General features: G+C 40.1%; 1 protein-coding gene across 1 annotated transcript in view; it reads left to right on the forward strand.

Moving 5' to 3' along the window:
* CRB1 (crumbs cell polarity complex component 1) overlaps positions 1-9,802 on the forward strand; it is a 214,225-nt gene extending 204,423 nt beyond the window's left edge. The window contains exon 12 of the mRNA XM_032288618.1: positions 8,993-9,802. Within this exon, the coding sequence (XP_032144509.1) occupies positions 8,993-9,208 (216 nt within the window). The 3' untranslated portion in view covers positions 9,209-9,802. The remainder of the gene's footprint in view (positions 1-8,992) is intronic.
* Positions 9,803-11,667: the final 1,865 nt, after the last annotated feature.

Consider the following 11,667-nt stretch of genomic DNA (forward strand, 5'->3'; position numbering starts at 1 on the left):
ACATGAAGAAATGAATGAATGAATTTCACACCAGCAAACTTTCTGGCCTATATAAAACTCTTCTTATGACTGAAAAGAACTTAATAATGTGTTAAACAGGGGAATCAGTGTTACAAGTGTGTGAGTCAGTAACAGTTGATCAGCCACTTGTGCGAAGGACTGCATTTTATATTATTGGAAAATTCCAGAGTAACAAAGAGTCATTCCTTACTACGGAATCGGGAGAGGCAGAATTTGGCTTACCTCACAATAAACAACAGGTACACATTCATGTGCACGTGCTATGCCAGGCAGGCCTAGCCACAGCTCTTCTCAAAAACGTGCCAGCCCTGGACATTGCTGTGGAAGAGTCACAGGTGAGGCGAGTTACATGGGCTTCCCTGGAGAGGCTTTGCAAAGTACAGAGAAAGTTTGATTAGTGTTTTAAGAAGAGGAGACGCAGGAGTGAATGAACAGCGTGTTTCAGGATGGAGAAGTGGTTTGGCAGGAGCAGGTGATTCCTGTTTGAAAAGTGGCAGGTAAAGAGCATTTGCCCTGCTGGAACCCCCAATACTAGCTAGGCTACAACTGATGATGACCCTCATGGGGAGATGGGACTCATTAATTATAGAGCCTTGACTTATAAATTGCTGGGTGGAGTGACACGTGCCTGTGATCCCAGCACTTTGGGAGGCCAATGTGGTCAGTTTGCTTGAGCCCGGGCTGTCGAGGCTGCAGGGAGCCAATATTGCACCCCTGCACTCCAGCCTGGGCGGCAAAGTGAGACCCTGTCTCTAAATAAACAAACAAAATTACCAATGCAGATTTGATATGGTTAGGTTTGATATCGCTGGTCCCCAGGGCTTCCTAGTCAGGTAAGTAAGGTCATTTTTTCTGTGGAGCTGGATGAAGGACGTAGATTCTGGAGGAAATAAGAGTGTATCGAGATGAATTACCTGGGGAGAAGACAGTTATGCCTTGGATCAGCATTGTGACTGTGGGAATGCAGAAAAGAGAAGTTTGAACAGAATGGTAGGGGAATTGGTTACAAATGGGTAGTGTCTGCAGTTTATAGCACTGAATGATTTACATGCTCTGAATCTTTAGTTAGCCACCACTATTCTAAAATGAAATAAAGAGAAGAAAAGAGAAAAAGGGAGGAAAGAATGAGTGCCCACACAGCTTTTCTGAGACCAAAATAGGCCAAGCTAACATCTGGTAGTTCATCTAACAGAGACAAAAAGAATAATTCACATGTAACAAATGATAGCTGGCTGCTGCTTATTTTTTTACTTTTATTTTTGTTTTTCATCCTCACTACCAGCTCCTGATTGTATCACTTGATAATGTTTCCGTTCTAGATATGAGGGGCAGGAAAAGGTAAAAACAGATTGTTTATTGTTGATTTCACAAAAAGGAATAATACTCAACTGTATTCATGTCTGGTTGGCTCCTGGGCCATCTTATCCCTCCTCTGCCACGCCAAAGTCTACCAGCAGCACCTCAGAGACGGCTCCTCCCCTTGCTGCTTCCATTCCTCTGCTGGACATGTGCTGAGGTTTTTATTAGGTAAAAAATCCCAAGAGGAAGAAGCTCTGTGTTGATAAAGTCAATAGCTCATTGCATGCTGCTGGACAAGCTCTTTAAGTTTTAACTCCCTTCTGCCAAGTGGCAGTCTGAAGTGTCTCTGTGGAACAGACGCGGTTCCAGGCACCAGGGAGACAATCAGGAACAAGAAAGGCAAATATCTGCACCTGAATGGAGCTTCCATTACAGCAGGAGACGCACGTAAGCTCTATAGACTTCACATGGTGCTGCGTGCGTGAGAGAATGAAAGCTGATTGCCATTGAAGAGGATGGTCAGGGAAGGTCTCCCCAAGAAGGTGACAGCAAACAGTGACACCTACCTAGCTGAGTTATTAGGAGAATTAAAGTGTATATTGTATTAAAAACATCTGGCAAAACCACTACACAGGGTCAGAAAAATGGTCTAGCTATTATCTTTCAACAATAAATTTACAAAACATAATGAAATATAACTGAGTTTCAGCTGCTGGGATTTGGTTCTTGTATGAGACAAAGAGATAACTTTTATTCACAAGGCCATATGCTCCAAAGAAAACAATGCTATCACTTATACCACCTGCTTATGGAGAGAAAATATGAAAGCAATGTCCGCAAACTCCTAGCTGCATCTATGCTTCTGCCGAAAATCTGGTATCCTAAGTAGGAGAGAGGTTGTGAATTGCCTTGATACTTGCTCTGACAGATCCAATGCTTTTACTGGCTCCTGCCAGGGACTGCTTGGCTCACCACTCTACTTCTAGCTAGCATTGTGATTACACAACTTGTTTAATGCAGAAATAAACGTCTCTTTATGAACAATGTCGCAGCACATGTCAAATCTCAGTGTCACTGAGTCTTTTCCCTAAGGGTCTATGGGAGGAACTATGTCATGCTTGGGTTACTGTTAAGAGGCTGGCTGTTTAACCTGGAACTAGAATTCCAAATATATATCCTTATGTTAGACCAGTTTTTTTTTTCTCATTTATCTCCAGTGTATCCACAGGACATTTCCAAAGTAGCCTCTTCCTTCCTGTCGTAGCTATACCATTCTTCCTGGCATGGAAATCATATCAGAAGGTTCCCAGGAAGCATCTTCCAGGCTGTGGCTCCCCAGACTGTCCCATCTCAACTCAGTTTTTCCTCCTCTGGCTATTGTGCTGACCCCAATCCGCATAGTTCTAAGAAATTGTTATCACGTGGTGAGAATGAATGAGAAAGACGTTATATTGGATTCCTTCTTCTTCCAGCAAGGAACTTCAAACCCTGCTAACTGCAGTCTTACAGCCCTTGGAGGGGGCCATAGCTCACCATTGTTCTGTTCTCAGTAATCCCAGTGGGAGCGTGTCTGTTTTCTGGGAGAAGCAGAGCAGCCAGATGAAGAGATGGGGCAGTGCCAAGGAGAACATGGTACTCAGCATGCAGTGCAGATCCCTCCCTCCCCTGTTCCCTGCTGTCGATCTGCTGCTCAAAAGGAAAGGTGCCTGGTGGCTCTCTGATCGCTGTCCTTTCTTCACATTCCTAAGCCTTTTATTTGGTGAAAGGAGCATCTGGCTGGATAGCCTCCTCCTTATCCCAGGATACTCCCGGAGTCCTCTCTTTTGGCTTTTTAATACCTTATTTTCCCCTTATGACTGCAAAATGGACAGTGTATTTATGGTTGAAAATTGGCTGCTATAGCAATATTAATTTTAAAAACCGGGTTTTGGCACATATTCAATATTACTATGGAAACGGCCGTTTCTAACAATTCACTGATAAGAAATAGTTCAAGGACTGTATCTGTGGTAGAGGTCTGTGTGGGAGGTTTTTACCATCCACCAAGCTGACGAGCTGCTTGTTAGAATAATAATTCACAAGAACTGTTCTCTGAAGTTTTATTCCTTTCTTAAAAATTTTAGAGGACAAACATTCAAGAGATGACTTTATTTTGCGTAATATATGTAGATGGAAGACAAATATTCTAACTAGCATTTTAAAGACACAATGTGTTTAAAGTAATTTTCCATGAATCACTAATTCTCTTAATTGTACATAATGGTCTTACTTGGTTATTTGATATAACACTAAGTACACACAGAGACACAACTAATTTCAGAAATGCACATATTGAAGCTGGAATGTAACCTGTAATCAACTGGCACATTCAAACATTTTAACTTCCCATCTCAAACTGTCTCCACATATTTCTATGTAACTGTTATATATACAACTGAATTCCAGGAAAGACTTGAAGTAATTCACTCCACTGTAGTGTTTTCCAGGAGCCAGTTTTTAACCCCAAGTATTGTCTCCATTTTTAATCACAAACATACTTCTGTTGGTTTTATAAAACACAGGCATAAGAGAAAGGACCTCAGGGAGGGTGGCGTTGCAGCATCAGTTCTTGAATTTCCTCACTTTAAGTCAAAGCTTTCATGTTTGCACCTCCATCCACTTGGAAACGTGAGGTTACGTTTTCCAAAAAATCCTGCAACAATTCATAGTTTTTCAGGGCTCCTTCTGATATGTTTACTGTTTTCACATTATTTCGAATGCTGTCATCAGCCCTAAATATCGTGAAAGATAGATCCTGATGCTGATAACAGAATTCATCTCGTTTCTTTTATTTCCAGCTCATTTTGTGTTTTCCAAATTAGATGAACTGTCAAGCAATTAGTAACAGCTAGTTCTGATAGACCCAGGCTGCACAGCCTTCTACCAGTGCCACATGAGCACAGTGAGCGTGATAACCTGAAGCCCCTCCTTGTTCACAAGTTCAGCCCTGAGTGGATGGTAGGAGTTCTGAAATCCAACAGGATCATGAAAATCAGTCAGGGGAAGGTCACTCAGGGTCATAAACAAGAGCAACCACACGGATCAAAGTTCTCGTCCTGTGCGTGTGTCCCATGAGAAACTCTATATCCTCTGAACACTGTAACTCTCAGAACAATTCTAAGACATGGGAATTATTGTCCTCATTTTGTATACTTAGCCTACATATACGATGGAAAAACAGTCTGTGACCAGAGCTCTTAACCGCTTCATGACACAGCCAGGAGTGGCCAAAGTAGGGCTGGATCCCAGGACTTAAACTTGCTCTTTCTGGGAGAAGTGGGAAAACAGTGTATGTAGGCTAAGCATACTAAACAAGCAGCGAAACTGGATTCAAACCCCTTTCTGTTTGCTTAGCAAGTGCATGCTGTCTCCAAGTCCCCTTCAGAAGAAACCGGATGAAATTTCTCCTCTGGGATTAAAAGGAAAAAGACACGCGTTAATGTATGGTGCTAGCACATTCCGGCATACGACAATCAGGAAAGAAGATTCAAAATAGGTTTTGAGAGTTTCATAGAATACCATGGCAGAACCTTGCTTGGGTCCTATATAGGCCAGAACCCAGTTAATGTTTCAGAATAAATCCTCTTTGAGGGGAAAAAGTACAACATCTATTTTATTCTGCAGATATAGAGTTCAGAGTAATCACAGTTTAAATTAATCTTACGTACAATATACATTTTTAAAAGATGTTAATATGATAACTGACTAGAGATAGCATGTCGTTTTTTAGAAAAAACAATTTTACATGATATTTATAATTAATTTGGGGTCTGTCTTTTCAGGAAAAGGTTATTCAAAAGTGCAGTGTTAGAGCATAACCAATCCAAATAGGGCTGGCCTTAAACCTCGTCCTGCACCCGGAGGCCTCCATCATCAGTTCATGTGTCCTCGCAGTTGCAATTATCAAAAGATCCATCCTAGTGCTGTATATTTTAAGCACAGTTGAAGAATAGTAGAGGAAAAAAAGCCTTTCAACCATGGGAATTTAAAAGCAAAGGGCCCTCAAGAGGCGATTTCAAAACCCTACTCATTCAGTTCACTCTAAAGCTTAATGATATGCCCTATTTGATACAGTTAGGGGAGCTGTTTCATCAAAAACGTTATATGAGGCTGGGAATTGCAATATTAGGTTTTTAGGTTGGCTCCCTTGTCATACTGCAAGGTCCTGAGGGAATTCTAGTTTATCTTTTAAAAGCAAATAGAATTAGGAATGATAAATGGGATGCTAACGACTACTAATATGCTCATGTATCGGAGAACTTCCTATAGGCTATGCTCTTTGTATTTTTCTCTGTGTTTTATTTGGTCCCATCCTTTGAAGTAGATATTAATATTCCCTTTTACAGGTGGTGAAAATGAGTCTCTAGGAGGTTTGAAATAACTTGCTTGTGTTTGCAGAAGAAATTGGCAGAGACACGAATCAAACCCAGGTCTCTGCCTCCAGAGACTGACCTCTTAACCACGTCATTACACAGCCAGGACTGGCAGAGGTGGCGCTGGATCCCAGGCCTTGCATTTGCTCTTCTATTTTTATCACATTTTAAGGACAGCAAAGCAACTGTAGATGAAGAATTTGGTTCCTCAGAAATCACAAAATATGTGAAACAGGTCAGCCTTGTGAATTGGGGTACTAACAAGGACTCAGGTCCCTACCTCCATGAGTCCCTCCTCCTCTCCTGTCACAACAAAGCAGATGAGAGGATCTAGGGGGCCTCAGTTTACCCAGTGTAATCAATCTCAGGCTGAATGAGAAGAGAAGGGTCCAGAAAAGTTTAGAAAACAGAGACAAACCAAATGATTTTTCTCTCGTATGCATGGTTGTGGACACTCCCAACTCTTTCATCCAGGAACAGCCATTTACTCCAAAAGATGACATAATTTACTGGACAGATTAAGATAAAATCAATATCTAAGAACTAGAGTGTGCATTTTCTAAAGATCATCAGATACTACCAAGGTCTTTTGGTGGTTAGATTTTATCTGACCTTCTGTGTCTCAGCCTTTTGACCTTTCAAGCCCACCTCTATGGTTCTGTTCCTCTTTCCTAGGCCAGAGTTATCTTTATTTATAAAAGATATAATCATTTACAAAAGCATGATCATACAGTATGGATGGAGAGCTTGCCCTCTAGTTAACATAAACTATTTTTCTAAAAAACTGCTGAACTCTATGAAGTTCTATATACTTTACTTCAAAGGCTCCCATCGCTGGAGGATGAAAAGTTGTTATAACCCAGAATTTTTCACAGAAATGTGAAGTGGAGATGGGGTAGTAAAATTATTTCTAATTATCTAATAGCACTAAAGTCTTGAATGTCTCCAAGCTACCTAAGACCGACTTTTCCCAACCTGAACTCATAGTCTTCCTACACAAACCTCATGTGAAACAAGTTCTTCCTCATGTGAACCCAATTTCAATGAATGACATCCTGATCCACCTGCTCATCTAATGTAGTATCAACAGCCATCTTCATCCTTCCTCCCTTCCCCAGTACCCCCCACAATCTGACATGGGGTGATGCCGAATTTATCTCAGAAATCTCTCTCAACCAATCTTTCCCTTCAATTCTCACTCCTTCGCTAAATTTAGACCTAGGTAATCTTTTATCATGACTAATAAGATAAACTAACTTCTCTGCCTCCAGTTTCTTCCCCACCTACACTATCTCCTGTTACCAGATCTTATCATATCATACTCTTGATTAACTATCTTTGGCGTTTCCTCACTGGCTGCAGGAAAAAGTGAGTTTAGTGTGGCATTCACATTTCTTGACAAGATCCTTCTGCTTTATAGTATTTTCTCTCACCAACTCTTCTCATCTTTTCCCAATTCGAACATACACATTCATGATCAATGTCTTTGGCCACACTGGGTTTCTTACTGTTTCCGTAAATTCTATGGACTTTCATATCTTCTTGCCTTTTATGTTTTGGTTTTGTTTTTTTGAGACAGAGTTTTGCTCCATTGCCCAGGCTAGAGTGCAGTTGTGCAATCTCAGCTTACCTTAACCTCCACCTCTCAGGTTGAAGAGATTCTCCTGCCTCAGCCTCCCAAGTAGCTGGGATAACAGGCAACCACCACCACACCCAGCTAATTTTTGTATTTTTAGTAGAGACAGTATTTCACCATGTTGGCCAGTCTGGTCTCAAACTCCTGACCTCAGGTGATCCACCTGCTTCAGCCTCCCAAAGTGCTGGGATTACAGGCATGAGCCACCTGAGATTGTTTCATTCAAGTGAAATTTCCTCCTTGGAGTACTTGAGCATCCACTAATCCTTCAAAGGATAATCATGTCTCTTTCCAATTTTACTCCACCTATGCCCCAACACAAATAATTCATCACACTGTCATAACACCTCTCTATAATGTATTATGATTATTTGTATATGTGTTTGTGTATGTCTTCCTCTTCTACCTCCAGAATTTGAGCTCCAGATTCCAAACTTTTATTTGTCTTCGTATTTTTATTTCCTGGCTCAGTAAATGCTCATAGTAAATGGTCAATAAGTATTGTTGAATGAATGCACAAACTAATAAACCACATTTGAGCGAGGCTTATCATGAGTAGATCCAAGACAATACTCTGAAGATATTAGAATATTATATTAATTGTATAATAATTTAAACCTAGACACAGGGAACAAAAAAAAGAGACTAATGACAGAAAAGATATTTAAGTTCTCTAGGATATTAAACAAAGATTTAATTTGTAATAGATTGGTTTGGTAATGTGGGGATGAGTCCTAGAGAAAGCTAAATGAGAGGGTAAAAGAGTTTACTCCTGATTTACTCTGACAGAAATATGGCTTTGAAAAAAATCAGTTTCAAAATTCAAACAGTAACTGTTTTCTGTGTTTAATAGTTCTATACAGCTCAATCACAGTTTCATGTTCCCCATTGTTAAACTGATGGAGTTCGGGTTTGCTAAAAAGTGTTTTACAAACATATTGGAATTAACATTAATCAAACCATTGTGTAAAAATAACAACTCTTGAGAGCCCAGGGTCCAGCTCCCCTTGACAGGGCTCTACGTGCTGCTTTCTTTTGCTAGATGCTTAGATTCAGCATTAAGATCATGTGCCGAATGAAAGTGATTCCTGTGGAAACCCCCTGTGAGACCAGCATGTCACAGTCCCTCCTCTGTCTCAAGATTTTTTCCCACAAGACCCAACTAATTTAATTTCATCCTTTCCCAATACAACAAAACTAAATGAAACTGTAAAACAACCATTTCTGCAGTCCCAAATCAGAACTTTGGGCAAGGGAGGAAAGAGATCACGGATAATACATAGCCATAGATGTAGAATCATTTTACAAATATAAGTGTGGACTCATCTTTTGCCTTTGTTGCTACATGAATGATCTCAGTCACTGAGATTAAGAGATTGGGTAAATTTGGTAGATATTTCATGCCGTATTTTCTGACTGTAGACTTTAGATGCTAGATATATTATTATTTACAAATGACTTGAGAATAAGAACATCTGACTTTCGTGTAGTACTTGGTCTTTCTACAGTACTGAGTGGTACCAGCTTGCTCTGGTCGGCCTTCCTTCCTGGATAGTTTCATTGTCCTGAATATTTATTTGCCTTTGCTGTAGCATTCGCATTCCAACGATTTCGATCTTTCCAGTTGGCAGATGGCTTGGTCTCGGATGTTTTCAGCGCTCTTGGCTCAGTGACCCTCGCCTTGTTACTGATCCTCTTGCTGGTTGTCGTTGCTTCTGTTGTCACCTCCAACAAAAGGGCAACTCAGGGAGCCTACAGCCCCAGCCGTCAGGAGAAGGAGGGCTCTCGGGTAGAAATGTGGAACTTGATGCCGCCCCCTGCGATGGAGAGACTGATTTAGGAGCATCGTGTCCCTTCGAGATCGGGATCCACACACTGTGAATGTGACGACTGTTCTTCAGGGGTCTCTGACATGCCTGACGATGTGAATCTGAGACTGGGATTACACTGCAACTACAGGAATGATTCCTTTGACTACCTTAAAGTTTTTCACGTGGTTCCATGGACACCATTGTTTTATTGTTATATCAGCCAATCGCAAAATAAGTCTGTGCCAGTGATTTCAGCCTTATAATTAGCAAAACGTCTTCCAGAGAGTAAAGTCTTCTGAGGAGAGCTCCAGTGCATATCACTTAAACTCTTTCCTCTTTTCAACCTGGGACAACTTCTAGTCTGCACTTTAGGTTTCTGCACTTTCTGTAGTTTCTGTGTAAACTGCCATATGTTTACACAGAAGCTACAGGAAAGAAATTGGCTATATTTCTCACTTCTCCTATCATGTGGTCCAAGGTTATTGTTGTGTACCAGTGATGGGTCGTATACTTTTGTCCTTCACTCATGGATGCAGAGAAAGCCATGGGAGTGACCTGTGGTTCAAAAAAGTGACCCAATGGCAACAAATAAAAATTGAAATGTGGTTGTTCTCCTTTCTGAATACTTTTTGCATTTTTGTGATGCTATGTGTGACCAAAGTAACCTCTAGGAACATTTGAAGAACTTGCTTATGAATTAGATCTTTTAACTAAATCATCTCAAGTTGGTTCCATTTTAAAATTATTACTCTTTGTAAAGGGTTGGTTAAGTCAAAACGCTTCCTAGATAGAAATCAGAACAGAGGAAAAGTCAGATTCTCAAGTACAAAAAATCAAGTTCTTTTCTTTCAACTGCTTTTAAGTAAATCAGTGCCAAACAGGGACAGTGTCTACAGGTAAGAACTCCAAAGTTAAATCTGTGTACTTTAAGGAGTATGTGTAGAAGACTATGGAATATTGGGATAAAATACTGGGGCTTCTATTTTTACATTTTTTTTCTACAAAGTATCTGGTTACATTTTTATATATGCTTTGAAATGTATGACACATGCTACTGTTGTAGAATACAGATAAAATTTAAGAATAGATGCATATATATTCTGGGTATACGCTCAACATGTTGAATAACATGAACTTTTAAATCTGGTCTAGAAGAATCCATCCATCTCAACTACTCAAGGACAGCAGTTCAGCAAGTTCCCTTCTCTTCTACATCCTCAGTTTCCCATTGTATTGGAGCATCCCGTCAGCACCAAACTATCATATTTCCTATCGTATAAAATTCTCTCCTGTGGCCCACATCTCCCTCCAATCACTAGCCCATTCCTCAACACCCCTTTTCAGCAAAACATCTACAAAGCAGTTTTCTGTATTTTCTGTTTCCCTTTCCTTTTCTCTCATTCTGTCTCGAATGTTAACTAATTTGGCTTTTCTCATCACCACTCCTTGACCTCCACAGGGCCAAACACAATGTCCAGTCCTCAGTCCTCAGCTTACCTGGCCTCTCCGAAGCATTTGAAACAATTGTCATTCCTCCTGAAATAATCTCCACACAGTGGGACACCATTTCATCTTGATTTTCCTCTTACCTCACTGTCCATCTCCTCTCCATCTCTTTCTATCGTTTTTACTCATTTCCTTAAACTTTGCTTTATTTTTTTTCATACTATTTATGACCACCTGAGAGACTGCGTATTTTTTTCATTCTCAATCTTCTCTATCTAGAATTTAGGTTATATGAGGATAAGAACTATTTTTTTTACTCCAGTATCTCTCACCTAGAACAGGCCTAACTCACAGTGAAAACACAATAAATATTTTCTGGATAAATGAACGAACAATGAATGAATGGTGCTCAAGTTTGTACCTGCCACCAGAAAAAACCCAATGAGCCCAAGATTTGTGTGGGCTGTCATTGGATTCCCTAGTCATAAAATTATCATGGCTCTGTAGCCTGCTTAATATCTTAATCTCAGGCTTTTTATCCATATTGATATTGCTTTAAGTGTAAGGTCAAGAAAAAGGATGTATCTGGCATCTACATGTGAAGTATGCCATGAGCTACATTTATTTTTGCATTCCATTAGATACAACTTCTTAATAGAAGTTCACATGGAAAAGAAAAGAAAGCTCATGCTTGAAAAAACAAGTAGCTGAGTTACACACACACACACACGCATATATATGCACAATCACAGGATATAAAATGGTCCATCGGTTTAATTAATCTGAGTATCTGCTCTATTTCAGTATCTAGCTTAGAGCTTTGCATAGGAATGTATGTCCAAATACATGCACAGATAAATGTATGCAGATGTGAATAAATGAGTGATTCTTTCCATGTGGACACTCACAGCACATGGACATTTACAAGCTGCCCCAGCAAGCCAAATCTCTTTATCTTTGAGAAGCTAAATGTTCAATATCTTATGCCAAGAATGCTTCCAAATTAACCCCATGAAGTATCTGTATGCACTATATTTCACAA

Source organism: Sapajus apella, unplaced genomic scaffold, assembly GCF_009761245.1.
Source record: "Sapajus apella isolate SASKATOON/1434 unplaced genomic scaffold, GSC_monkey_1.0 scaffold22, whole genome shotgun sequence".
NCBI lineage: Eukaryota > Metazoa > Chordata > Mammalia > Primates > Cebidae > Sapajus > Sapajus apella.